This window comes from Falco rusticolus, chromosome 6 (genome assembly GCF_015220075.1).
Source record: "Falco rusticolus isolate bFalRus1 chromosome 6, bFalRus1.pri, whole genome shotgun sequence".
In the NCBI taxonomy this organism is placed as follows: Eukaryota; Metazoa; Chordata; class Aves; order Falconiformes; family Falconidae; genus Falco; species Falco rusticolus.
The window spans coordinates 70,197,421-70,225,023 of record NC_051192.1 but is presented as its reverse complement, the minus strand read 5'-3'; the positions used below and the strand labels follow the sequence as shown (position 1 = coordinate 70,225,023).

Below are 27,603 nucleotides of genomic sequence, written 5' to 3'. Positions count from 1 at the left end.
ACTAGCTTGAATTGTAGTTATTCATCTTACTGTAGCTATTCAGAATATTGATCCAGGGAGTCCTCTTAACTGTTAAGAGATTCATTGGCTTCTTATATTTTGGATGCCTGTCCTCCACTTAGCTTTCTGATATTCTTGTACTTTTAAGTAATCCAGTAGATTGGTTCTTAGATTCATAAACCATCTGTTTCAAGATACACTCCGAAGGCATTACCTTTAACTTTCTCTTACTGGTTTTGACCTGTGAAGGTGATCTGTGGTCTCTGAAGAAGCAGCCCTAGTTTTGTGATGGTAAAAATAAGTAATCCTAGGTGAATACCTTTTTCTTCAAGCCATTCATGTAGAAGACAAATATAACTTTATTTTTTCAAAAAGTCTTTCTGTATCGCTTGCAATTCATATATTTCTTGGTGCTGGGTTTTGATTTTGGGGGTTTTCCCCCTGTTTTTGTCATCTTTGTCTGGTGTGAGCTTGCTGTGGATTATTAATATGCCTTATATTCAGCAATGTTCATTATTTGGTTCAAGAAAGTGTCCTTCAAAGCCTAGGATGCTCATAAAGGTGACAGTCACTCTGAGGTTGAGTAGGCATCCTGGTCTACTTGTGCCAGAACTACCTGGATGTGGTCAAATAATATGAGATATTATCTTGTTTCATGCTGACTGTCCTGACTGCTTTAGCCTCTTAATAATATTATTTTTTTAAAAAAAAAAACCTCTTAATAATGACATGAGAGGATGTGTTTAATCTACTCCTATGATCTCTTTTATATCTGAATTCTGTTCAAGACAATATGGATCATACAGTTTAATTTTGACATAGTCCTATGCATCAGCCCTAAACAATCCTTTAGTCTCTCAGGAAGCAGGTAGAAAGGTGAAATTAAAAATATGGCTTGTTATTTTTATGAGTTTAACATTTCTGCTGTTATGTCTTTTTTAGCCTTTCAGTATTTTGGTTTTACCTTTGCCAAAACAGTGAAGGCTTGCTGCTCTGCAAGGGAAGTGAAATAAGAGTAGGGTGCAATAATAAGGCAGATTTAACCAACAACTGCACAAACAAGGAACTGGGATGTGGGGCGGCAGGTCTATCAGAATCACGGCCAGGGGCAGTGGTCAGGATCAGAGACAGTCCAGCCATCACTCAACAAGACTACAGTGCAGAGGCAGATTTGAGGATAAGCCAAGGAAGCCAAGCCATGGTCAGTACTAGGGAGGTCCAAGACAGAGCACAGGCACAGCTGCTGCACAGCTGCAATGCTGCACAGCTTAACAGTACTTCCCAAGGGAGAAGGGACAGGCTCTCACTTCTACCTTTTTTTCACAACTGCTTTTCCCAGCAGAGAACCTGGCCTTGGATTCAGTCAGCTTGATTCCAACTTAGCCAGCCAAACTCCTAGAAGGGCAGTGAGCTCACAGTTACCTAGGGGTCATGGAGTGTTGTCTCACCTGCCTCAGCTCTGTGAAATTTTGTGAATGGCCAGACATTATGCTTGGCTTAGCATAAATGAACCTGTAATATCACCCAGCTATACTTCATCTGTTCATTTAATATTTCTGCCTTTTCCATTTTTGCTTTCTTGTATGCATGAAGATGTTTTGTAAAGGTGCCTTTTGTTGTTTGTTTTTTTGTTTGTTTGTTTTTTTAAGTTTGTTTCTTTTCTTCTAAGAATCTTCTTGGGAAACCTTTGCCTAATAAACACAGAGAAATTGAAAGTATGAGAAAGTTAAGGCAAAATCCTCTTTGGTATATATTAGAAAAGTAGAAGAAAAAGAGTGCGCTGCATAAAAAATCGGGGTTTAAAACAGCATTTTATGAGTTTCAAAAACGATAGTTGTACGTACCAAATGGAGTCTCCTAATATTTATAATGCCCTCTCTTTGATTAGTGAATGAAAATTAATTGAACACAGTTATCAAAAAGTGATGGAAAAAAACACTTTATAGGTCTTTATGGTAGTTTACTAAAAGCTTATATAGCTGCAAAATATTATTTGTTCAACAGTGGCAAAGAAATCTACTTTTTTCCTCTTTTTTCTCCATTAGGTTAATCTAGAGGTTTCTCTAGGTGTTTGTCAAAATTAAAATTATGTTCTTTAACAAGAATGTTAAATTTCATTAGTTTTAAAGCTGCATAATATCAAATAAAAGAGACAGTGAGGTTTAATGGCATTTGTTTCTTCTTTGGGTAATGCACTTTCCTTTATTCCTGTCAAATTTTAGATCTATGAGATACCTTTACAAGTCAGAAAAATGCAAGAATGACTATACTATAGTAAAGAACACTTGTACCCAATAGAAAGATTTTAAACGTAAAGAGCACTGAAGAGATTCTGTTTTGTTGTGCTCTTTCTAGATATATAAATATATAATAAAAAATGGAATTGTAAACTAATGGTTATTTATAATGACCATATAAATATATTGTAGCATATATGTTTTATATTTTGTACAATATGTATGCTATAAAAATATTAGATCTTGATTTGTTCAAATTAGTCTATGTATCAAAACATATGTTGATTTATAGCTTTTGTTCTTAGTATCAATTTTAATACTACGGGCCATAATACAACACCTGTACTTCAGATTTTAGGATGCTGTCATTGAAAAAAAGTTGCTGGAAACTAGCACAGTCAAGTCATTTTAGTGAAAGGCAAGTTCTGGGAAGATCTCTGCTTTGATACTTTATGTCTTAACTGTGTTTGGTCATTGAAAATAGTGACTTTCTTTTAATTGGGAAAAAAGAAAAAAAAAAAAAAAAAAGCTTTCTTCCTGCTGGAACCGTGAAAAGTTTAGACATATGTTAAGTGTGGGTGGTGTCAAAAGAGGAGTGTTCCTTGGTGAAAATGACTTCATCTCCTCCTATCATGAATAGACAGTATGTGCAGGGATGTCTTTGACAACCAGTGAATGAATAGGGTGAATCTAAATCTACCATTGCCTGGTAATACAAAGTGATTACTAGTATTTTTCATCCTCCTGTCTTTTTTTTTCTATTTCCTGACCCTTCCTTTGCCTTTTACTACCACATTTTATTACAGACAATTGTGTAACAGTGCTATAATTTCAAAATGACATCGAATCATAATGCTAGGTGGGAGGTTTAGTGCATTTCTATGGAGCAGAACTGTTTCTGTTGTATATTTGCAATTAATGAAGAGAAACCAAAATAAAATGAGACCCATGTGGGTAATAAAATCTCTCCTACCTGTGTACTAACTACTAACTTTGCTGCTCTGAAAGATGTGTTCTGGAGTTACTGAATTATAAAGGAGATGATTCTGAAACTAAGGATCGTTGTATAACTTTGAGTGAAGGTCACAATGTTCTCTCTCTTCATGATCAGTAATACTTCCAACTAAAGATAATGAAGTGATTCTGTGAGAAACAGCAGCAATGTTTTTTAATGCAAAGCAGCAGGGACAAAACAGAGAAAAAGTATTCTCAAATGATGAGCTATTAGAATAATTTGCTGCTGTCTTTGATGACCCAGTTTCAAGCCTTCTTGAAAAGTGCTTCCAAAACACAGGCTCTTTCATCTTTGAATGAAGGACTGAGATAGCATATTCTCCCACCTAATGTCAGTTTTGGTTACAGGTTTGAAGCTTGGAGCCAGAGGCATGGTTTCACAAATTTCTGCTTTCATAAAAAGTAGACACTGCCAGTGTATAAACTATTTGGATACTGTGTTCCTTAATGAGATGGTAGCTAACACAGAACAGAATGTCTTTGCTTCCCCCTTTCCTTTTGCCCAGATTATTGACCTAGAATAGGATAATAAGCTCAGATATTTTTCTGCTCAATTCTTAAAAAGCATGGAACAAATAATCTTTAATACTGTTTGTAATTTGTGCTCTGAAATAGTAGTCAATTTAGGTTTCTTAACACTGGATCTACAGCGAATAATGTTTTGCTTTTAAAGGTTGGTTCTTTTGGTTATATAAATTGTATTAATATAATTAAAGCAATATTCTATAAATTAGCCTTAATTTAAGTCAAAATCAAGTAAAATTCATATTTCCCCTTTTTCAGTACATTGCCCATTGACAAGAAATAAAATATACCTTCATGGAGGCCTTTACTTCAGCTTACTATATTTGTAGCACTGATTGAAGCATAGATAAATTTTAAAAACTCTAAAGGTAAATGTCTCAAGAAGTCATTCAGGGTTAATTGATTGAGAGTAAAACAATATATTCAATTTATTATTATAATCATTAATATTTTAATTCAACGAGTGCTTGGTCAGGTCTGTATATTCCTAAGGGTCTATTATAAATCCAGAACAACAAGTAACAGCAGGGAAAAAATCAGAAAGAAGGAAAGAAAACATAGCATAGGTTGATAGTCCATCAGCACGCTTTCCTTACATCCTACTTGCCATTTATTTGCTGGTTAACTAGATGAAAAACCCGTGCTAAATCCTTTTTGCTTCAGAGATTTAAAAGGTCATCAGATCATAGTATACCACAGACAGGAGTGATGAGAGTTTTGATACATATTACTCCACTCAGTGGTTTTACAAATTTTAGAAACGTTGGGTCATCTCCGAGAAAGCTCCTATCCACAGAGAAAGCTCAGAAATACCTAAAAGCTGAAATCTAATTTTACACAGATAACTCTGAAACTGGAGGCAAATTAGTCACTCTTCTAGGTAATAAGCTTGAGCTGAATATCTTTCCTTGAGTTAGTCTGGACCCAGGATCATGCTCACACAGTCATACTGGTTTGAGGATTTGAATTACTTCAAGATTATTTTCTGTGCCATGCACAGTGCTATATAAGGTATCTTTGAAAATGCTTTGCGTAACTAAACAATACAGCGTTGCAAGGTGTAGATGTGCTGTATGCAACCAGACAAAGAGAAATATCTAACCTTTTAAAGTGTACTTAGCAACTTTCCAAATTAGATATCACATAGTATTTTTTTCTATTATTCTGTCCATGGAGGTTTTAATTGTGTGCCCCTATGGGACAGTAGCCCTAAATGCATGTCCTTTTGCCTTTAGTTATAAAGAATAAGAATTAATATCCTGAATGTGGAGAATAGTAGATGCACATCACGTTAATAGTAATTGTTCAGAAAAAAATGGAAGAAAAGCTGAATAAAAAGGATTATCACATTTATATTCAATGTTTTATGAGTCACCATAATTATTTACAATTCATAGTATTTACCACATTGCTTACTCTGCAAGAACAGAAGTTGTCAGGCTTGTCTTGACCTGCCGGGAGCTTGCTTTTAGCTTTTTTAGCTGCAACAGGAGTGGTCTATCAACCAGGTAACTACTGCCTAAATTGTTTTGCTTTAATTTTGCTTTGTAGGACTGCATGATCTATATTCTTTAACTAAGTCGTAATAATAATATGCAGTGGAAGAGTAAGTATAACTTGTAACATAGGGGAGAAAGGGTAGACACTGGGAAATATGTGTAACATTTTTAACTGCATTATTATGGAGACTTTTCCTGTAATAGTAGTTTGGTTTGGTTTGCTTTGGTTTGCTTTGGTTTGGTGGTTACTGTTTTTTTCAATCATTGCTAAAATTAGAATGTTAATATTTTATATAGACTAACAATAAATTGTTGATTTTGCATATAAGGTTTATTTCTTGGGCCCATATAAAAAGCAGAAATTGCAGTGCAACTGAGGCCTTAATGCAACAGGACATCTAAATCCTTGGGCATGTCCATTCATGTTTATGTCTGCTGACCACTTTAATTAGTTTTTCACTTTCAATTTGGTGTATCCATTATTTGCTTAGCCAGTAACTATTCACTTTGATGGGGATGCCTCAATGCCCCTAGGCTTCAATCACCTAATAGTACAATAAATCATAACACAAAAAAAGCCATGGGTGATGTTGAACCATGTCCACATTTAGTGCTAAAAATACCTCTTCCACATCTTACTAATTGTAGAAATCATAATTTAAACACTCAGAAAATGCAGCAGTTGGTCCTGCCATACATACTTGACCAAAGAATTTAAACATTTCTCCTTTCTTATTAGAGAGTTTAAAAATAGCTGTGCTTGGCTGACCTTGGCTGGATGCCAGATGTCCACCAAGCTGCTCTATCACTCCCCATCTCAGTGGAACAGGGAGGGGAGAAAATAATACGGTAAAAATACCCCAACTTGTGGGTCAAGATAAAGGCAGTTTAATGAAGCAGTAGCAAAAGTCATGCACACAGAAGTGAAAGAAAACAAAAGATGTTATTCTCTACTTCCCCTCAGCAGGTGATTCCCCTCAAAAGCCATGTAATGCTGGGGCAAACATTACATGAAAAGCCTTAATTTTCATTCTTCATAGGTATGAGTTATTGATCAATTTAGTTATTTTTGTCACATCAATCATCAAGGAGACAGAAATAGACTGTTCTATTTTCTGTGAATCCATCATTTGAGAGGAACACTTTTTGACTTTTCTACTATTTTATTCAGTAGAAAGGATATTCTTTTAGTGGCTTCGTAAGTTTTGAAGATGAGGTGTAGAATGTAGCTACTGAGTAGTAAGTCCCTGGCTTTGTAAACTGGCCGTATGTATTCTAGCTATACATTTGCTTCGGCACAATTATTGTAGGAGTCAGGATGGAAGCAGAGTGAAAATGAATTAAAATTGTGCATATTAAAAATTTTAAGTTGGTGGTGTAATTCTTCTGTGCAGTTTTGTGAACTTCATTAATAATACCTTGCCATTTTCAATTAGAAGCTTGAAGCCTTAATTATTAATAGGGATAACGTCTTGTTCAGGTATGCTAAAAGCATTGATTGAATCATATGCATCATGTTCTTGCTTCTAGCTTACCATGCCACTCCTTGAGGCAGGACAAGCAACTGTTTTATTATTTTCCTTTTTCTCTTTGCCTTGTGCCATACATAAAAGCTTACCAAAGAAGTTGCTGTGGTTGAACCCCAGCTGGCAACTAATCGCCACATGGCCACTTGCTCACTCCCCCTTATTGCAATGGGGGAGAGAATCAGAAGGGTAAAAGTGAGAAAACTTGTGGGTTGAGATACAGGCAGTTTAATAGGTAAAGCAAAAGCTGCACATAGAAGCAAAGCAAAACAGGGAATTTACTCACCACTTTCCATCAGTAGGCAGGTATTCAGTCATCCCCAAAAAATCATTCAAACATAATGGTCACACGGGAAGACAAACACCATCACTCCGAATCCCCCACCCTTCCTTCTTTTCCGCCAGCTTTATATGCGGTGTATGATGTCATATGGTATGGAATATCCCTTTGTTCAGTTGGGATCAGCTGTCCCCGATGTGCCCCCTCACAGCTTCTTGTGCACTCCCAGCCTGCTTGCTGGTGGGGTGGTGCAAGAAGCAGAAAAGTCCTTGACTATGTGTAAGCAGTGCTCAGCAGTAATTAAAATGACCCTGGATTACCAGCCCTGTTTTCAGCACAAACCCAAAAGATAGCTATTATTAAGAAAATTAACTCTACCCCAGTGAAAACCAGCACATAAGTGAAAGACTGCCAAATGCATGTCTCTATATACAATGTCTGGAGGAGCAGCTGCAGAAAATACAGATTAATGGAATGTAAAAGTGGATTATAAAATAATGCAAACTGAATATCCTTGAATATTAAGGCATGTAAAAAAACAACAGACTATTAGTCACTAATATTTTGTTATTACAGTTAGCTTAGTTTTCAGATATGAAATAGACCTTTTCTTGTTAGTCAAGTAAGAAGGGAAAGGCATAGGAACATTTATGTAAGAATTTTCCTAAGGTCTATTTTCAGTATTTTATCTCTTTTACTACTTTACTAGAAGTGTGATTTCTTTTGCTTACTACAGGAACATATATATATATTATTTTAAATGCTTGGTCTATATTTATAGAACATTTTCAATTAAAATCCTGGATAGGAAATTGTTTAGTTTCGTTTTTTTCTGTTGGACACTTACTTAGTTATAGAACTTTATTTTGTTCTATTATGTTAAAATATTTAATATTTGGTGGGTTCTTTTCTCACATCATGTCAAAAGTACATTTTTGTGATAAAAAATTTGTGGAATTAATATATTCTATTTTCACAAAAATTTTTCATTTGTTTAATGTGCTTAAGGAATATGTCTACTTGATGTATCTTTTCCAATCATTAGAAATTACTGCTTTTGTAGTTGAAATACTGTTAAAATCATGATAACAGATGTAAAGTATGTTTATTTGAAAATCCAAGACTTGAGTGTAGCTCATAAAAAAAAAACAAAACCAAAAGAGACATTTCATAAACTGGAATACTCAAATCACTTAAACCAACAAAACCAGTCTTTAAGGTTCCATTTCTGATGTTTATATTTGGGGGGAAAAAAAGAGTTAATTTACATGTGAATTACCAGGATAAATGTATAATAACGAGTAATACATTGATGTTTGCCTTGCTGTCAGGACAAGCAACTGTAATAAAAGTGGTTACTTACTAACATTAATATTTCTTCCACTTCAGGTATCAATTTGATCTTGATAATAAATTACTCTTTCTAGCCAATGTTTGTTACATTACGGGATAAAAATTGGAGAGGAAAGAACATCTACAGGGATTACTGAATGCTGGTGGGAGGAGGGAACGGTTCCCTTAAGTACTTAATGCTCAGAATGAGAACATGTATAAATTTGTACAGAAGCCAAAACCCCATCTACAGTGTCAAGTGGTTATTTTTTCCTCTTTTTAAATGTTACAACTCTGGGTTGTACCTGGCTCATTTTATGTATGCATGTGTTCAGTTAGGAAAGTTATTACCCTAAGTCTTTTGATAAAGAGGGAGAAATGGTAACCTCTAAAAAGCACTAATAAAGTTGGTGGTACTGCCTCATAAGCCTCTCATTTAAATACCTAATGTTAGATCTAGGCCAAAGGGATTGTGCAAGTTCACCTGATGTGTACAGAACAGAACAGGAATCCTAGGGTAACGCCATTCCCATTCTGGACCATCATCTCTCTTTATATACCTGTTCTTAAATAGGTTTTCCCTGATCTTGGCTGCTGGGTGGGCTGTGCCCTGCAGGGGTGGCTGTAGCCAGCGGGAACCGGCTGGAACCGGCTGTGCCCGGCCCAGGGCAGCCCCATCCGCTCCTCACAGGGGCCCTGCAGCCCCCGCCAGCACCAGGACATAGGAACCTAATACAGTTCTTAACTCACACAGAATAGTGTTGCGGCTGGAGTCATGCACTTCACTAGTAAGAGACAAGCAACAATATAATGATATAAACCAGTGAGTTAACAAAGTTCAATACTAGATGTGACAGTGGTTTAAGATTTACTGCACAGAGGACAGGGTCAGAAAAAACTGTCAGGGAGACTCTCCTGTTAAATCATGAGGTTCAGAAAGGACCCCCTTGCTTTCTAAACTCCTCTGAGGGGAGCCTAGGTCTGGCTAGATCCAATCCACCTGTTAGCAGGGGCCCATGAAGACCATACAGAGCAATCATGGGATGAGCTGCTAAATCGATTTTTTTTACCATTAAGTTGTATGAATTATTTCAGAAGCATTAGCCATTCTGCTCAACCTGCTACTGCTGTGGCAATACCAGCCACAAATGCTGCTGGCAGTGCTGATCTCTGCCAATCTGCCCTGCTTTTCCCCATCTCAGCTACGGAACATTATAGAAAAAGACACAAATTCCAGTTGCAGTGGGTCCTTATATTCCCAAAACAATCATGATAGTGAATATTTCAAGCAGAATACAATTCATCTTTTCTACAATGTGAGTAAAGACATGCAGGACAAAAACCCTGGCTCTAATTGTTGACAGTGCTTCTTGGGTCACTAATAAGTATAGAATCATAGAATCATAGAATGGCTTGGGTACGAAGGGACCTTTAAAGGTCATCTAGTCCAACCCCCATAAAATAAGCAGGGACATCTTCAACTAGATCAGGTTGCTCAGAGCCCAACCTTTGCCAGAGTTTCACCACTCTCATTGTAAAAAATCTCTTCTTTACATCTGGTCTGAAAGGATCTACATTTCAGTTTAAAGAAGCTGAAATGCATTGTGATAGAGATCTGGAATGTTGCGGTGTGTTGCTTCATATGGCTCAGTTCAATTAGTGCAGCGGTTATTTCACCTGCCTGACATTTTTATATACACAGATGTCAAATAAAATAGCCTGATGTCGTGTTTTTGTTTATTAGTGTGGGAGCCACTGTCCTGCAAATCTTAATACAGTAATCAAATATCATTGATACAATCACAGCCTAAGTAGATCTTACTTGTTTCTTTTGTCAAAACGATGGAATTGGCTTTTCACATCAGTAGTCCACATTCAATTTATATTTCTATTTAACAGCTGGAGGCTGTCATGGGTGAAATGAAACTTGTCAGCCTCAGAAAGAGGAGCAAGTAGTTATCTCTAAACTGATCTCAAGATGAAATTCTCATTTTTAAGAAACTCTGGGAGTGGAAATAAGATTACAGAGTATCTGTTTCTCAAGTTATCTAGGGAAAAGCGTAATGATTTTTCAGTACATTTCCGTGCTGAGCTAGCTTCAAAAGGCGTATGCACAGTATTTGATAATTTCTGTCAATTAATTGCTGTGAGCTCCATTTTACACAGATATAAAGCTGAACTGCTGTGATTTTAGCTAGAAATGGGACACTGATAAAGTGTGCCTTGCACTGGTTTAAAGAGACAAGGGAGATTCTTCCATCAGGTTGGAAAACTTTAGACAATCTGAGTAACACAGGTTCTCAGGAAGAACTATTCAAAATTTAGCAAAAGTTAACCAAATTCCTGGTTGGATTACTAATACCATTATATTACATATAAAGACAGAATATATGAATTGATCCATAAACCAATACTTTTTACCTGTGATTAAAAAAACCCTCAACTACCGCCGAACAGAGCAGATCATCTGAACAGTATACCTTTGCTAATGTCAGCAAACAGCTATGTCTTTGAATTAATTCTGGAAACATGCTTTAATCTATAAAATCTCAGTTTTATATACTGATAGAATCTTTCAACTCTTTAAGCAGCTGTAAGGAAAGCATGGCAATTTTTAAAAGGTGATTAATGGGCAAAACCTCAAAAAGAAAGTCTTTGTTATTCTTCTTTTGTATTGGGGCCAAGAACATTGCTTATTCAAAGCTTGTCTCAATTTACTTACACAGTGAGTACTGGAATATATTTGAGGAGCCAATATAACCTCTTTGCCCCTTTCTCTCAAGAATTAACAGCTTGACATGAATAAGTCTCTGACTCTATGTAAGAAAGAGGGAAAGGAATTATGAATTATCAGTTTGGCATTTCACCTGAATAAACAGACATGCCAGAACGATTGAGGTTACATATTCCAGAGAGTAGTGTGTGTCTGACACATAGATATGATAGAAAATTGTGATAAATTACTTAGAGGTTTTTTTTATTATTATTATTGTCATAGTGAAAAGAGTGGGAGGGAACATATTGCAGCTGACATCCACCCTGCTAATCTCAATGAAGGGGAGAAAAGAGCCAAGCTGAAGCAGTGTTTTAGATGCTTGTGCCATATATTTTAAACATATCAAGAATCTGAAACATTGTATACAGCTGCACATCATTGTGTACAAAAGAAAAGCATTTATTTGGGTCATTTTTATTACTTTTCTCTATAACTTAGAGACGGAACCTTTAAAAATATAGCAAAAATGTTGGAGCATGTATTTTTATTTGGAGGAAGTTCTGTTCTGAGATTGTTCACTTATCTATGATATAGTGTTTTTTCTGTTTTTGAACACTGTCCCTAATTACAGCAGTTATAAATAGACTACTCAAGGCACAAGATATTCTAGTCTTATTTCAAGTATGCTCTGAGCTCCTGTGTAAAAAAGTCAGGAGAAATCATGTACTGCTGCTATTCTAATTCTCGTGCTTTGGTTTGAAAAGCAGAAGTCTGTCTTTTGAAGTAGCATCATATATCTGCTCTGCAGATTCATGGTATTTAAATGTCAATTTAGGTCATCTGTGTAGCTGCTGCACACTTTCAAGTGAGGAATAAAACCAATTACATGTATTTTTTTCAACCTAGTCTGGAACAAGTGTTACAAACTTATGTTTAACAGATAAAAGGCAGCTGAGTTTTCTAGCACGGTCCTTCTTATACAAACTTCCATATATTTCCTGAATGCTTACACATCGTGTCACAGTCATTTTCACCGAGTAGGATCATGAAAAGTGCATACAGGATTATAAATAATATATATAAGAAAAAATATATGTGTGTCATAAATCCTGTCTCTGGAATTAGGCATTTTATACTAAGTTGTCAGAAAATTCATTGTACTAAGGAATCTCAATTCTGAAGTCCCTCCTGGAAGTCCCTTCACTTGAAGTGGAGATCAGTACTCTCTTAATAGATGTGGGTAGATCAGCAGAAGGAATAGTCTCTCTTCTGAACAGATGTACTTTGCAGAAAGTAATGCAGGAAAAAAAAAAAAAAAAGGAAAAAGTGCTACCTGAATTTTAGGTGCTCATAGAAATAAATGGCCATGATTTAGGATTTAGCCTACTTTGGGATTTAGCCTTGTAAACGCTACTTTAAACATGAAGCTCTTTATGGATTTAGAGGATAAAATGACCACTGGAGAAGCCATCTACTATGATTATATATTAAATATTAAATTGGGAGTTCTAGGGAACTGTAATTCTTATCCAGCTTCCGGTATATCCACAGACATTGCTTATGGACTTAACTCACAGAACTTTAACTGCAATAATGCAAAGTTTAGTTGGAATATATTGGCTTTATTTCTTGGGAGGATTGTGCATCCCTTATAGTAATTGTAGGTAGATATTTAATATTTGTTTTAGCCAGATAAATATAGCCCTTAGAATGTCAGCACTGTGCTTCAATCACAAACACCACTATGTAGATTTAGCTCTAGAAACAATATATATATATGTAATTATTTATTTTAAATGTTTATATAATAATGTATCTTCTATTGAATAGAATGTCACTGAAACTGTTTAGCTGAAGTATTATGCACAGAAATCAGATATTTAAAATTAAGAGTTTTGTTCTGGTAAATGTTACAAGTTTGGAGTGTCTCATCTCCTTCTTTTCCACTTCACCAGGAGATAAACACCCTAATAGATTCAGTCTCATACTGACCCATTTTATGATTATGATATGATTATTCCTTTGTTCAAGGCAGCAAACAACAGACTTTGTATTGACTCCACTCAGTTTCATCCATAAACATAATCGGTGGAAAGATTGAATTGTTAATGATAATGCTGTTTAAGATATAGAATAGAATTCAGTTCTACTGTCACAGCAAGTATGTTTGCCCTCATGTTATCTGTGTGTCACAGTGATCATACCTACCAAATTTGCTATATACCAACTTACAGAACTTCTGTTATTTTTTCTCTTGGTATCACAATGTTATTTCATAGAGCAGCTACCCAAAAAGAAAAACAGCTCCTATTCCTTTATTGTTTCAATAATCTGAGTCATTGGCAGATTTCCCTTCTAATCTCGTTCATCAGAGGTGTTAGCTGTTAGAAATGTAGTACATTGTAATAACTGGAACAAAACAAATAGTGGAAAAGAAGGAAAGAAAAAAAACCCAACCACAGCGACTGAGTACAAAAGCTATTTAACCATCTGTAAATCATACTTTTGTTCAGTTTCCCTTGGATGCATAGCAAAATAAATTGTTGCCAGTAGGCACTGTTTAGTAATTAAGGAAGATATAAATATCATCTTCATATGTGCTTCTTTGTCCTTCAGTGAGCCAACAGATTCTCCAAAGAAAATAAAACAACAATAGTACAAAAACTCAAAGTCATCAACTATGAGCGGCCAGTTAGAGTGAATTAAAAAGAACAGGTGAGGTTAGTGGACATAGAAATGTTCTCTAGCTCTGAAAAGGATTTCTCACTTGCAATGTTGTGCGTACTCTTGCTCTGTTCTTCAATTTAGTTAAGTTGACCCACCCAGTAAGCACAATATAAAAGCCTTCAACAATCTGCAGTCTTTGCCAGTCTTGTCTGTGAAAACTACTTGTGCTGACCTTCATGTATGGGCTTATCCCATTTCCTTGAAAATCCTTATCTCTTACAGAAGTACCCAACCTCTGCTGGCTTCCTATCTCTGGCCCAATACGTTGTTCCTTGGTGTTATTCTTGATTTTAATTACTACATCTGATTTGAAAAACTACATTTGGCAGTGTATCCAACGTCCTGGAGAATTAAGATATTGAGTGGTCAGTACCCTGAGTGATCAGCCTTACTCCTACTGTGCACTATATTCTCATTTTGTGTGACAGTACAACATGTTCACCTCTTCAGAAATTATGAAAAAAATATAATCAAATCTTCTATTCTGTGTAACAGAGGGAGTTTGATCCATTTGGAGATGACTTCTTGGAATCTTTCCTACCGGGAAGACAAATACAATTTTCATTCCAGAACTACTTTGTGGTAACAGTGCTCTTACCCTAAACTTACTCAGATCATTTAATGAAGTACTGGAAGAATATCTAAATGTATTCCTAGAAGAATATTTAAAAGTATTTGTAGAAGAATAGCTCAAGAACAGTCTAGAGACTTAAGGGTATAATAAAGGAAGCGTACAGATGTCCTGCTTAAGCCAAAGTAGAATTTTCAATACCTCAAGGACTGTTTATTTTATCTGTGAATTCCTAACATTATATCTGAAAACAAGTGCTCACCACAGCATTTAAAATTCATCTTTCACTGTCTGTTTTTATCATGCTACACAGCTGTACTTATGGATTATTTTTTTCTCTTACCCAAATAACTTCACCCCCTCCCCAAGATGTTTTAATTTCAATTAGAGAAAAGGGACAAAACTAACCACACTGATGTACCAGTAGTTTTATGACCAGGGCATTATACAGAAAACTAAAGAATTTAACTTAAATTAACTGAGGTAGATGAGGTATTTGAACACTCTTTTCTTTTTTCTTTTTCTTTTTTTTTTTTTTTTAAAGATTGTTATAACTTCTAAGCAGCACCACTAAAGAAAATCATCAGCTAGTGTGTATCTTTTTTAGTGAGAAATTCAGTCTTCTTGGTGATATGTTAGAGATATTCTGAGCTCATCTGCTCTGACTGTGAGAGAGAGAAAGACAATACAATTCTTAGTACTGTCAGGAGGACTGTTAAAGAGATGTCACTTCTTGACAAGTAGAAAATGGCACCTATTAAGTAGGGGAAAGTAGTCAGACAGTGAAGATCCCTCACGCTTTAAATGGTTCCAGCTTTAGAGAGCAGCTCAACACAAAAATTCAGGAAGAATTCTGGTCACAAGCTTCCATGTTCTTCCTGGGTTTCACTTAAGATGTGGTTCTTAGTGGCCTGCTCACAGTCACAAAAAACGTTGGAGGAAGGATACAGAAATGAATTTTTATGTATCAGTTTATCTTATTTTCTATATGAACAGCTCCACCCTGGTAGACTATCTAATTTTAAGCTCTTTATCAAAGTCAAAGCCTATTTGATTAAATTCTGCAAACCTTTGACAGTGGACCAATATGTATAAATTCAATGTAAAATCCTAAAGGTTATATTGAAGTATGAGATTATCAATGCAGTATGCTCAATGGGTAACTGTCTTGTTACCTCTTCAGATTTGTTACACAGTGCTAACATTTTACTCTGAAAAGCAACCAAAAATTTAATGTCAGTTATCAGACTAAAAAAGCAGGTAATGCATTGAATGAAAAACGTGTATTAAATAACTAAGTAAGGAAATGACAATTTTTTTAAACACAGACATTTTAACTCTTATTGTTAAAAAAAGTTAAAATTTATAATCACTTTCATATTTATTGCAGAAATGGTAGTGCTCTAATAAGATGCTATTTTTAAAGGAGAAGAAAAAAGGAATGCCTTGTGAATCAATAAAATATGTTATGAAGTGGCAGCATATTCAATAGCATTGTAGGGCAAGCTTATAACCTGGCGCTGGTGAAAACATGGAATTTTCCAAAATTGTAACAAACTAGGACAAAACAACTTGTTGGACTATTTCTTTTTAAAAAAATGCTCTGGATATCCCATAAATTGCTTTTTATTACTGATCCTTCATCAGCTTTCTCATTTCAAAGTAAATGACTAAATTTCCAACATTTAAAACTGAAGTGGTACTGGAAAAAGCAACAACTTTCTTTGCTATGGACACATCGCTTATTATGTGGTCTGAAAAGAACAAATGTATAATGGTAATTTTATTTTAATGTCAAGAATTTCCTTTCCCTTTGTGTCATGTGGTGTGATAAATAAATTGTAATGTATTTATTTTTAAAAGGGTTTTTTTTTTTATTTGCCTATCCGATAGTATCCTGCAGTCCCTATCATTACTGGTATCTTATCTGTTAACTTCACTAAGGTCATGGGTTTCCATTTCCTTGTGTTTGAGTATTATATAGTACTAAGAGACTAAAACACTTTCTCATGACTGGAGAGAAATGTTTTGCAGTCAGTTTGGTCTTTGCAATTGATGCAAAAGTGTCATTACCTGAAGCAAATCACAAAATAACACTGGACTCACAGTACACTGTGAAAGCTAATGACTAAGGAGCTTATAATATTTTCACATTAGTGTTTTTAACGTTATAAGAACATAATAGTTTTAATGACTTTAGGTGAGTGCTTAAGAGTTTTGCTGTAAGCAAGCCACAAAAGCACAATATAGTTGTTATGCAGTGACGTGGGACATTTTCTCATCTGTCTTCCCATCATGACCTTGAGCAATACAGTCATGATATAGATCATTATTCAAGTATCAGGATTAATGAAGGGACAATATTTTTTAACTGGTGTTTTCCATAAATGATAAATGTAAATGAAAAGACAAAAATGGGTTTGTACATTTTTTTGCATGGATAGCTTCAGTTCAGGCATGTCTTACTAAGTGATAGATTTTGCAGTCTTAAGGTACTCTTACTATAGTTTATGATGTCAATTCCTTAACTAAAAGCATAATGTAAGCTTATATATTCCATCTGGTGAAACTATATTGAGTAATTGGTGAGTAAATTTCACTCACTAGCAAATTTCAGCTTTTTAGAGCTACTGGAGTTTTCTCGCACTTATGTTAACTACTTGTTGGCAATAGTAGCTTGTTGTGCATGGACCATCAGTTGACAGTAATCAGACACATGCTTTCAGTATGGTCAGCCTGGTTTTTGCAAGCTCAGTTGTTCACATTCTAGGGTTTGATGATTCAACACCCATGAAAATCTGGTGTTCGCAGTTATCGAAGGAGTCTCCATCTTTTATGATGCAGCTTTAGCTTTAATGAGCCAGACAGTATCTCAGGAGGTTTGCATAACTGCCTGTGCATTGTGGAAGACCTCAACCAGTTCCCTACCCCCCCAATATAGATAGTGAAGGCATCTGATTCTGAACTGTAGCGTTTGTGTGACTTGTAGGAATTTCCCCATAGAAATGCGGGAAATATAATATATTCCTGTTCCAAATAGGGAAAATATATTTACACTGTAACTTACTGCTAAAACAAAAATTGATCCTTTCACCTCAACCCTTTAAGTGACATTTTAATCAGGCTAAAATGCATATATTTAATTACACTAAAATGATAAATATTTGACAATTTCTTCCCACAGTTCCCAAATGTGGGGTTTCTTAGCTATGTGAAAATATATTATTTCAGCTGTATTGATATAGAGTTAAATATAAAAACAAATGTTGTTGTGTGTAAGTGAGCTGACTCTTCATTACTGCAAGAAAATCTGGACTAATAAGCTAATAAGACTGAAAGATATGCGTCTGCCAAGCCTTAACTTGCTTCATTAAGCTGGAATAAATCATGTATTCAACTGCTGAAAACAGAGGTGCATACAAAGGAGAGTTGGTCAAATTCCTTTGCAAAACCAAAACAGAAGAAAACAAAGTGAGAAAACAACCCTTTTTTTCCCCTTGTTTTTTAAACTGATGATTCACTCTCTAAGAATGGACAAAACCACTAATGGATTTATGTAAAGGCATTCTATTCTCAGACCCTGTGATCACTAAGGAATAACAACATTGAGTGGGACATACCAGCTGTTTTGTCTGTAGCAAGTATAAGACTGCTGCTAGAAGACCTCAGCTGCTAAAGAAAGGACTGCCATAAATATATTAGTAAACTACAGAGAACCTGTTTTTTAACCAACTGTTGACTGACAGCTGCAATCCAGTGGGATGATGATTTCCCAGTATGTTAAGGTGCTAGAACTTATTAAAAAAAAAAAAAAAAAAAAAAAAAAAGCTAAAAGAATTATCTTTAGCATGTGAAGATGATAGGGGGCTTTATAGTTTCTGTTGCAGAAATGACTAATTTTATTTTTTTTTATCTGTCTTTTTAAAGCAAGAGGTATGGTTAAACTCCTTAGAAACTTCTCTTATAGTGAGAAACAGTGAGCTTCAACTTTAGATTAAAATTAACAGCTGTCTATGGCTTGCTGAACTAATAGAACCATAATTTGAAAGATGTGTTAAACATTTTGAAAATAGGCAATACCATCTGTAAGAGTGTTCTGGGCCCAGATTCACCTGGGCATGTTTAGGATAATGGTTTCTTCTTGTATAAATGCCCAGGATAGCCTTATGTGCTTATGTCATCTGGTTTCAACATGACCATATTTTCCTGTTCAATAGTATTTAAATATTATAGTCAATTCATAGGTAAATAAATGAAAGAAGAGTTTGAACTAGCTTCTTGAAAGTAGTTACATTGTTGAACTGGTAATTTTCATTACCTGTCTTTCCTTGTTTCTTCTTTTTTTATGTTTCTGGGTTTCAGTGATATGTCATTTCGTAAGATTAATTTTCATGCAAATTTATTTCTGTTGTCTGTAACAAATCAGTGTTACACTATTTCTACTGAAGGAAGTACTTAAAGCCTATGATGGAGCATATGGGCCATCAGCTCCTTTTGTTAACAGTAGTTTCCTTTACTTCTAAAATTCTCAATGAAATTATATGGAAGAATATTATATAGCACTCTTTACATTTCTTTGTCTAGTTGAAAGATATAATTATGTCAGGACCTTTTGGTTGCAGCTATAATTTCTACTTAAATCTGTATTTTCTATCATGTCTATGATCTCATTTAAGTATAAGGCAGTATCTGTTACTAAGCATATACTTTCATATACCCATATAAGTATTGACCTCGTATCTTATTAGGATTCCAACTCGATACTTTTCCTTTATATCCTTCTTCAAAAGAAACATCAGTAAGAAAATAATAATAATAAAAAGTTTTAAATAATAATAAAAAAGTGTTAAATCCAATTTATATCCTTTAATTTGGTGAGGAGTTCAAGAGACAAAACAATCATTTTTTATCCATAGTTTCATGTAAACCGAAGTGATTTCTCCTTTTATGACTGTGTCATAGTTTTAAAAATAAATTCTAATACAGATTCTTAGGTGTATGCAAAGACATTGTTTGTAAGCAGGTTTAATCATGACCCTAATTTGCTGTCCTATTATTTGCAGTAAGACACTCTTGAAATGGCTAAAGCTTATGTGCTGCTAAGAAGTACAACACATGAGAAGTCACCTAATAAACAAATGTCTTTGCAAACAAAAAAAACCCTCCTGCTGTATATGCAGTCTGACCATTAAAATTATTCTTAAATTCATTCTTGTATTTTGATCTGGATATATCAAAAACTTTGAAAGCTTTAAATTATCCTCAGGATGGGGGTAACTGACATTTTAGAGCAAATGCAGCAAAACTTACAGTGGAAAATTACATTCAATTACTTTTACATGTGAATGTATTTGTGCATTGAAGCTTTTGTGCTCTAAAATCTTTCTTTTAATCCATTAATTTCAACTTTCTAAATTCAAAACCCCTGTATGTTTGGTTCTTTTATACAATGGTAACCTTTTACACCTTTCATCCCTATATTGTCACGTCAATATATTAAGTATATACATCTGGTTTTCTTTTTCAGTGCCCACGTTATCAATTGCTATGTGAAGCAAGTAATTTCTAGTACCCTTGATAAAAAGTAATTGAAATGCTTTGGATCCACCTTTGAAGCATAGTTATTTAATGACCAAAATTATGTCTAGAACTGTTAGGTTTGTTTTTTTTTTCTAGTCTAAATCAGCCTTTTCAAAAATTAAAATGTAAATAAATGTAAATCTAAGGAGCCTAACAAATAAGCAAAATGTGGCTCTGATACATTAATTAATGCATCTAATGCCTTGTTTCGTTGATGCAGTGTCTTTACACTTATGTGTAGTAACTTCTTGTTTTGGAAAAGGTTGATATTTACATCTGTCAGCTTTTATTTTCATCATAATAGAGAGATAAAGTTCACATTCATTGTAAAGTCTTGTTCAGTTTACAAACTTGTCAGTTTGCTCCAGAAAAACTGCCATTTCTTGTAATATCTTTCCAAAGTTAATTTTAGGGTCTTTTCTCTAGCCTCCATGCAGTATTTGACAAGACTTTCTTGTAGGTGATTCTTGCATTTTTTTCATTTAATTTGAAAATCATTCAGAACAAATTATTGAAGGAATGCGTGTTCCTGCATATATGCAATTTTTTAATTTTTTTTAATTTTTTTTTAAATCCAGAACCTTCCTATAGGTTGGTGATATCACTGAGAGAATGACTTAAATATCAAACAGACTGCCAAAATTTCTTAAGTTTAAAATTGTGGGTGTTGCAACCTGAAGCACGAGGACCAATTATTTGTTACTAACCTAATGGCAGCAACTGAAGAAAAATAATCAGTATAATGCACCTATACATAACATTTTGTTACTTCAAAGTCCAGCTTTTCAAAGCATTTCATCACATGCTTTACATGAGCGTGAGTAGATCATTAATGTATATACAGATTCCACGTGCAACTAAATCAGGACAGTTTGTCTCAGTAGAACCAACATTCTAACAAGGGAGATCTCATGTTGCTTGTTTTGCTGCATGAAACATATGTTGCGCCATCCCTTCCTCATGCCTGATATTGCTTCTTGATTAAACACTTCCCAAATGCTGAGCTAAATTAAGATGTTAATGTATATGCTAATTGTTTATTATTATGATTACAGCTTTGGAAAATCTGATTTCTGTTTACTTTTATTGGTGGTCTTTCTTCTGTACTATTGTGTTAGAGTAAGAACATGTGAAACATCTTAAAGGAATTCTGTTCTTACTATGCCATATACCAAGTAAAACAATAAAGATGACCTACAAAGCTGTGGAAAACTAGTCCACATGAATGAGAAAATGGTAGAAATCATGATTATTCGTTCTTAGTCAGTAACAAAAGAATAGATTTTTTTATCAAACAGAAATTTAAGTCACCATTCTTAACCATAGAGGTTGTACATAGACTGAAAAGCTGTCCATCATGCTAATGAACTCACAGCTTCTCTTCAAATGTTCCTGCAGAAAGGCCTGAGAATGTGTAGGTTTTGCAGTTTGTAATAACATGGCGTGTTGAAAAGTTCCAGACTTAGGTTGCACCTACTGAGAATGGTCTGGCTCTATACTATAGACACACCTTGTGGTTGACACATCTCATCTTTGATGTTTTCAAAACCTATATTAAAAAAAAAAAAAAAAAAAGAGAGAGAGAAAAAAGCACAGTTCTGTTAGACTCTACAGTAACTAGTATTAAAAAAAAAGAGAGAGAGAAAAAGAAACTTGACAAGAATCTTTCCTCAGTGTTCTCCCTACCCTGTGACTTCAAACACTTTTTCTGATGTTAGTCTCATGGAGCACACATTGTTTTTCTTTGGCTGATGGTTCCTTGAAGAATTGTGTGCAACTGGGATATAGTGTGAAGAATTATCTATGTAAAGCAATATTTTGCTTTGGTATTCGCCAGGGTTATATACTTCTAAACAACTTTTTAAAACAGAGAGAATATGCTGAGAATGTACTAAGAAAATATTGAGAGATGGTGGTATTATTTAGGCTGGTCCTAAATTTAGTTGTCATAAATACAGGCTTATAAATGTTTAGTTTATATTCACAGTACAAAAGAACATTGTTAGTGTTTTAATATAAATGCTACTAATTAGTGCATAGTTGTGACAAAGTTTCTGCATAATTTATATTTATTTCTAAGTTTCACAAGCTTTAAATAGTAAAATTAGCTTCCATTTTCCTTAATACCTTCATTGTTTTGAAATTGTAAAATTCTGAAATAAAAATTGAGGTGATAGAATACAGAAAGTCTGTGAATGAGCTTTGAAAGTAACTAGAAGCAATTGAAGTATAATATGATAAAGACAGAAAAATCAGAAGATGAAAAAAAGAGAAACATTTTATAACACCCTAGGTGTCCTGGTTTCGGCTGGGGTGTAGTTGATTTTCTTCTTAATAGCTGGTGCAGTGCTCTGTTTTGGATTTGATGTGAGAACTACATTGACAGCACATGGATGGTTTTGTTTGTTGCTTGGGAATGTTTATGCTAAGCCAGGGGCTTTTGAGTTTCTTGGGCCCTGCCAGCCAGAGGTCTGGAGTGGCACAAGAAGTTGGGAGGGGCATAGCCAGGGCAGCTGATCCAAGCTAGGCAGAGAGATATTCCACAGCATAGAGCATCATGCTCAGTATGTAAGCTGGGGGAAGATGAAAGAAGCGGGGGTGCATTCAGAGTGATGACGTTTGTCTTCCCAAGTAAACATTACACGTGCTGCAGCCCTGCTTCCCTGGGGATGGCTGAACACCTGCCTGCTGGTAGGAAGCAGTGAATGAATTCCTTGTTTTGCTTTGCTTGACTGTGTGGCGTTTGCTTTACTTATTAAATTGTTCTTATCTCAACCTTTGAGTTTTACATCCCTTTCCGATTCTCCTCCCCGTCCCTCTGGGTGAGAGATGAGTGAGCAAGCAGCTGCGTGGTACTTAGTTACCAGCTGGGGTTAAACCAGGACACAAGGTAGATGAAACTATATACAGTATCCTTTTGGAAAAGTACAAACAGGAAAGACACGTGTCTTTCACAGGCATGCTAAAGTCTTTTTCTTTACAGGTAAAATAGTGAAAGACTGGTCATGTGACTGGATGAATAGTAGATTACATGTCTAAGAGATATGCTTTCAGAGAGACTGCAAGGTTTTAACATATTCTGGAAATAAGATACTCAAATCAGAGGCGATACTTTCTCCTCCCACGTGTTATGGTTCTCAGTAGCAATGGATTATATTTCGTAGCAGTGGATAAAGGGGAGATCTGACAGGATTGAAACAGAGGAAGATAAAGTTCTCTGCCAGGGATTCACTTTGGCATCTTTTCATCTGTTTTCAGTCTGAATGATAACAAATGTTGCAGCTAAAAAAGTCTTAAAATCCAATTTTTAGGTAAATTAGGCAGGTAAAGGTTTTAAGCGTATTAACATGTAAAAGTATATACATATATTTATAAATGCACTAAAGTCCCTGGTGTCCCTGAACAACTAAAGGTAATAAATGGTTTCACTAATTTGAAAAAATTGTTCCTTTTTTCTCATCTGGAAAATTAAAATCAGACAGGCTTGTTTTACAGGGAATTGATGTGTTGTGTTATGACAGCATGTCATGCAACCACCATCTGTTAAAAAACACTTGACAATTCATTTGGGAAAGTAGAAGCTAAAACCTGGTCCATGTTTAACACGGCCTGTAGACATCCAGGAAGATGTGCCAAGTTCCAGACATATGATACCTGTTCTCTTTCAAGAGACAGAGTTTCTCTTGGTAAACTACAGCCTGAATCACCCTTCCCTAATATTGGTGTGAGAGTGTGTTGGCAGCAAAAGGCAGCGGCTGAGAAGAAAATTTTCCAAAGGTCATCATCCATCTGGGGAGATCACTTCATTCTGTGGTATGAGTAAGGTCTCAGTCAACATTGATTGCTGTCCCCAAAAAAATACTTACACATTTTGTATTTATGTTTGTAAAAGGAAGCAGCTTCACTGAAGTGTGTTTGTCCTTAAAACGTGACAGTAAAGGCAGTGTTCCCCACCTGGTGTTACTATTGTTGCCATAAGGTTCAAGTAGAGTAAACTTGTTATGTTGAATAAACATCAGGCATATTGCTTATTTTTGTATTTTGATGATCCAGTAGTCAAAATTGAACTTCACCTCCACTAACATAGCTACATTTCCGTGCTAAAAGTAGTAAATATTTGATTGGTTTTTTCCTGAATAAAAAAGGAAGAAATGTTAGTTGGAAGATTATTTACTTTAAGGAACATCAGTGTACAAGCAGGCTGCTTTTCTAGCAAGATCAGGTTTTGAGTATAAAAGCATTTCAATGCTGATACTTCCCAAGAAACTACAAAATTAAATTCTCAGAATAAAATACATTTATTAGCTACTATAGGCTTGTTCTGAAAGCCTTTATTCAAACACACAAAAATCTTTATCAATCTAAGTAATATTAGTGAATTAGCAGGATTATGCTTTTGTTCTGGAGTGTTTTCAAGATGGTGAATTCCACATGCTATACTTTTGTCCAGCTGAGCTGGATTTTTACTCATGCTTTTTTTTTTTTCATTTATCAGAAAATAAACTTTTAAGTAAAACACCATATTTTTCATTGTGTCTCCAAAAATATTTCTGACATTATCATAACCTTTCTTTACCTAGTTTAAAGAAAGATTTCTGGGACAAAGACAACACAATGCAATAAATATTGTTACTCATTTCCATTACTATATTTTAAAAACATTCTATATGGGAAATTAAAGAAAAAGCAATGTAGGCAAATGCTGAAATATACTTTCATTGTTGCAGTTTCCCTCCTTTAAGAAAAAAAACTATGCTTAAGTTAAACATTTTGGTCCTTACTAGTGCTTTGTCTTAGTTATATTTTTGTAGTGCTGTAATGCGAGTTTTTCATTTATTTAAATCTTCTTATGTAAAACTTCAAATTTCTATATAAATTAATTGTTCCTGATGCTGCAAAAACAGGCATAAAGATTTACAGCTGTTAACATCTGAGTGTGTGTATCCTGCTTGTCACCACATTTTTTACAACTGTATTCAATTTGAAAGCATATTACTGTCTGTGAAAACCATTCTCTTTTTAGGTCTAATCTCTCCTTGCCTTTCAGCTGCAATGCTGTCATCTGTAATCCACTCAGGCCTGTGTAATTTACTTTTTTGCAGCTAAAATATTCCAATTAACTACTAAAATATTCCAATTAACTTCTTTTTTTATATTATTTAGAAAAAAATATTCTACCCTGACCTTAAGGGTTTCCCAATAATCTTTTAGGGTTAAAAATGTGATCCACAGGTTTCTACTAGCTCTATTCTTTTGTGGAGGAAACAGAAAGGCAGGAGGCATGTAACTATGCATGGACACACATGTGTGTTATGTGCAGGATGGAAAGCACATGTGTGTTCAGGTTTTCTGTATATTCCAAGTGTTGTGCTCTGTTACTTTATGTCTTTTTTGATGATTTATAACTTTTTAATTCCACATAGTCCTTAAATGCCTGTTTTACAAATGAAGGAGAAAACAAGTGAAATCTGAATGTACAAATCGTTTTGAATTTTGAAAGGACTATAAATTTATGTATTTGTAGACCTGGTATTATTTAAATATCTGACAGTCTTGAGTGGGAAGGTATGGAGGACAAAAGAACAGAAGAGTATAGGGTACTTTTGCTTTCTATTCCCACATGAAAGCCCAAAATAGAGATTTCATGCCTCATTTACATGAATACAAATTCATTTCCTTACAAATGCATTGTTCTGTGGGGGGTTTCTGTATATTTTTGAGTCAAATGTTATAATTGTAAAAATATTTATGTATTGCATTTAGGCTTGGCTTTTGTCTATTTCAAGTATTATCATGGACAGAAGTTTAAATAAGATTTTGTTTTCTTATACTACCTTATTCTTACAATGGTGTGTTGTGAATATTTCAGAAGGTGACTTCACAAAATGTTGTTTTCCTTGTCTGAGCAAAGCTGTGGATCCTAGTATATCCATAAAAATGTGACTGCCCGTGGGAAATAAATTACTGATTTTCCCACAGAAGTAAAACATGGGGTTTTTATCATAACCAAGTAAATTAACCAATACACCCAAGAAACCAATTATACGGGGCTTCTTTTTGGTAATAATTTGTACTGTTTCAAGAAAAATAATACGAATATGCATGTGGTCAAATTCAGGCCACGGAAGTTAATGCATGGGAAAAGTTAAGAGTCATCTTTACATGTCTAAATTTATTTTTTCCTTTTCCTTACAGTGACCCAAGGTGGAGATGCAATTGCATCTGACACATGTCCTGATCCTGGAATTCCTGAAAATGGGAAAAGGGTGGGCTCTGACTTCAGGTAGGCAGATTTAGTTTTCTATATGACCAAGAGGAAGGTATTTCCTGTTACATGTATACAGAGGGTGCACCTAGAGATATCTATAATTTCCCTGGTTTTATATGTGTTGTCTTCATAAAAATAGCTCCATTCCATTGCATAATTTGAATTGTTCTTACTTGTGTCTTTTTTAAATGAATGCATTTTAAATAGGAGTTTTAGAGCATAATAATCTTGTCTGTGTAGGAAAGGCAGAACTCTCCTGGACAAGATAGAAGAAGAAGCAGAGAGAATTCTCTCTTTTCCCAGCTATATAAAAGTTGTTAAAAACCTTGGGAAACATGGTAAATTCAGTGTCTGGGGCTGTTGAATGCCATCTAATTGCTTTTTTTTTTGTTTTCACCTTTTGTTATATTCATTAAAAAAAAAGATGAGGTCAAACGAGCCCCTGTGGAGAAAGGAGGAAGATTGCATTTTCCCTGCTGGGGAAAAAAAAGCAGAGACTTCAAGGTGTGGCAGGAAAGAGGGTCAAAGGAAGGAGATGGAAGCTTCCAGCTCATGCAGAGATTTATAAATTTTTCAGCAGGGAATGGACAGCCAGACCCAAGAGTAAATGGAAAGGAAAACTTCATAAGAATTAGAAGGAATTGTGCAAAGTTTTCTGCAAATCCAGAAAGCAAATTAATCAAACCAGGCTCCTGAATCAAGGCACTTCCAAGCTAGGGCATAACTGATGGGGAAATAATTTAAAAATCTAATCTATTTCTGACTGACCTATTCTTTTTCGATTTTTCTCTATCCTCAAAGAAACCTGAGAACTCGTAAACAACTCCAACATTAACAGAATAAGTTATATGCAAAGTCATGATTTCATTAGCAACAGCAGTTAAATGTTTTTTTAAAAAATAATTAAGAGAAATAAGCTTTTAAATAAATGGTATAGACAGACAAGCTGTCCAGAAGATGTTTGCTATTATCCTGTTCTATATATTCTGATTCAACATGGCAAGTACAGCTGCTGCAAGTGAAATTGTGTGATACGAAAATACAGTATGCACTTGCTGTCCAATGGTCTGCTGTTTTAGGAAAACAAATGTAATTTTATCTAGGTGTTTATTAGTTATTGATGTATTGAGGAGAGAAACATCAGTTGGTAGAAGACTAGGTAAAAATGGCATAATAAATTATAACTCTTTCTTAAGATGTATTACGGTGTATGTGTACATTCATCCGAGGAATATCTGTATATTTCCACTGTTATTCTGGAGAGTATTTTACTTTACTGTTTGTGCAGATATGCCTTATTTTCCCTCCTCCACTTGAGTCTCTCCTCA

The 27,603-nt window shown here is 34.9% G+C and overlaps 1 protein-coding gene across 1 annotated transcript in view; it reads left to right on the top strand.

The window, feature by feature from the left end:
* The window catches only part of CSMD1 (CUB and Sushi multiple domains 1), a 1,210,601-nt gene that overhangs the window by 765,136 nt on the left and 417,862 nt on the right, over nucleotides 1–27,603 (top strand). Inside the window, exon 8 of the mRNA XM_037392820.1 lies at nucleotides 26,203–26,290. Coding sequence (XP_037248717.1) covers nucleotides 26,203–26,290 — 88 coding nt within the window. The remainder of the gene's footprint in view (nucleotides 1–26,202; nucleotides 26,291–27,603) is intronic.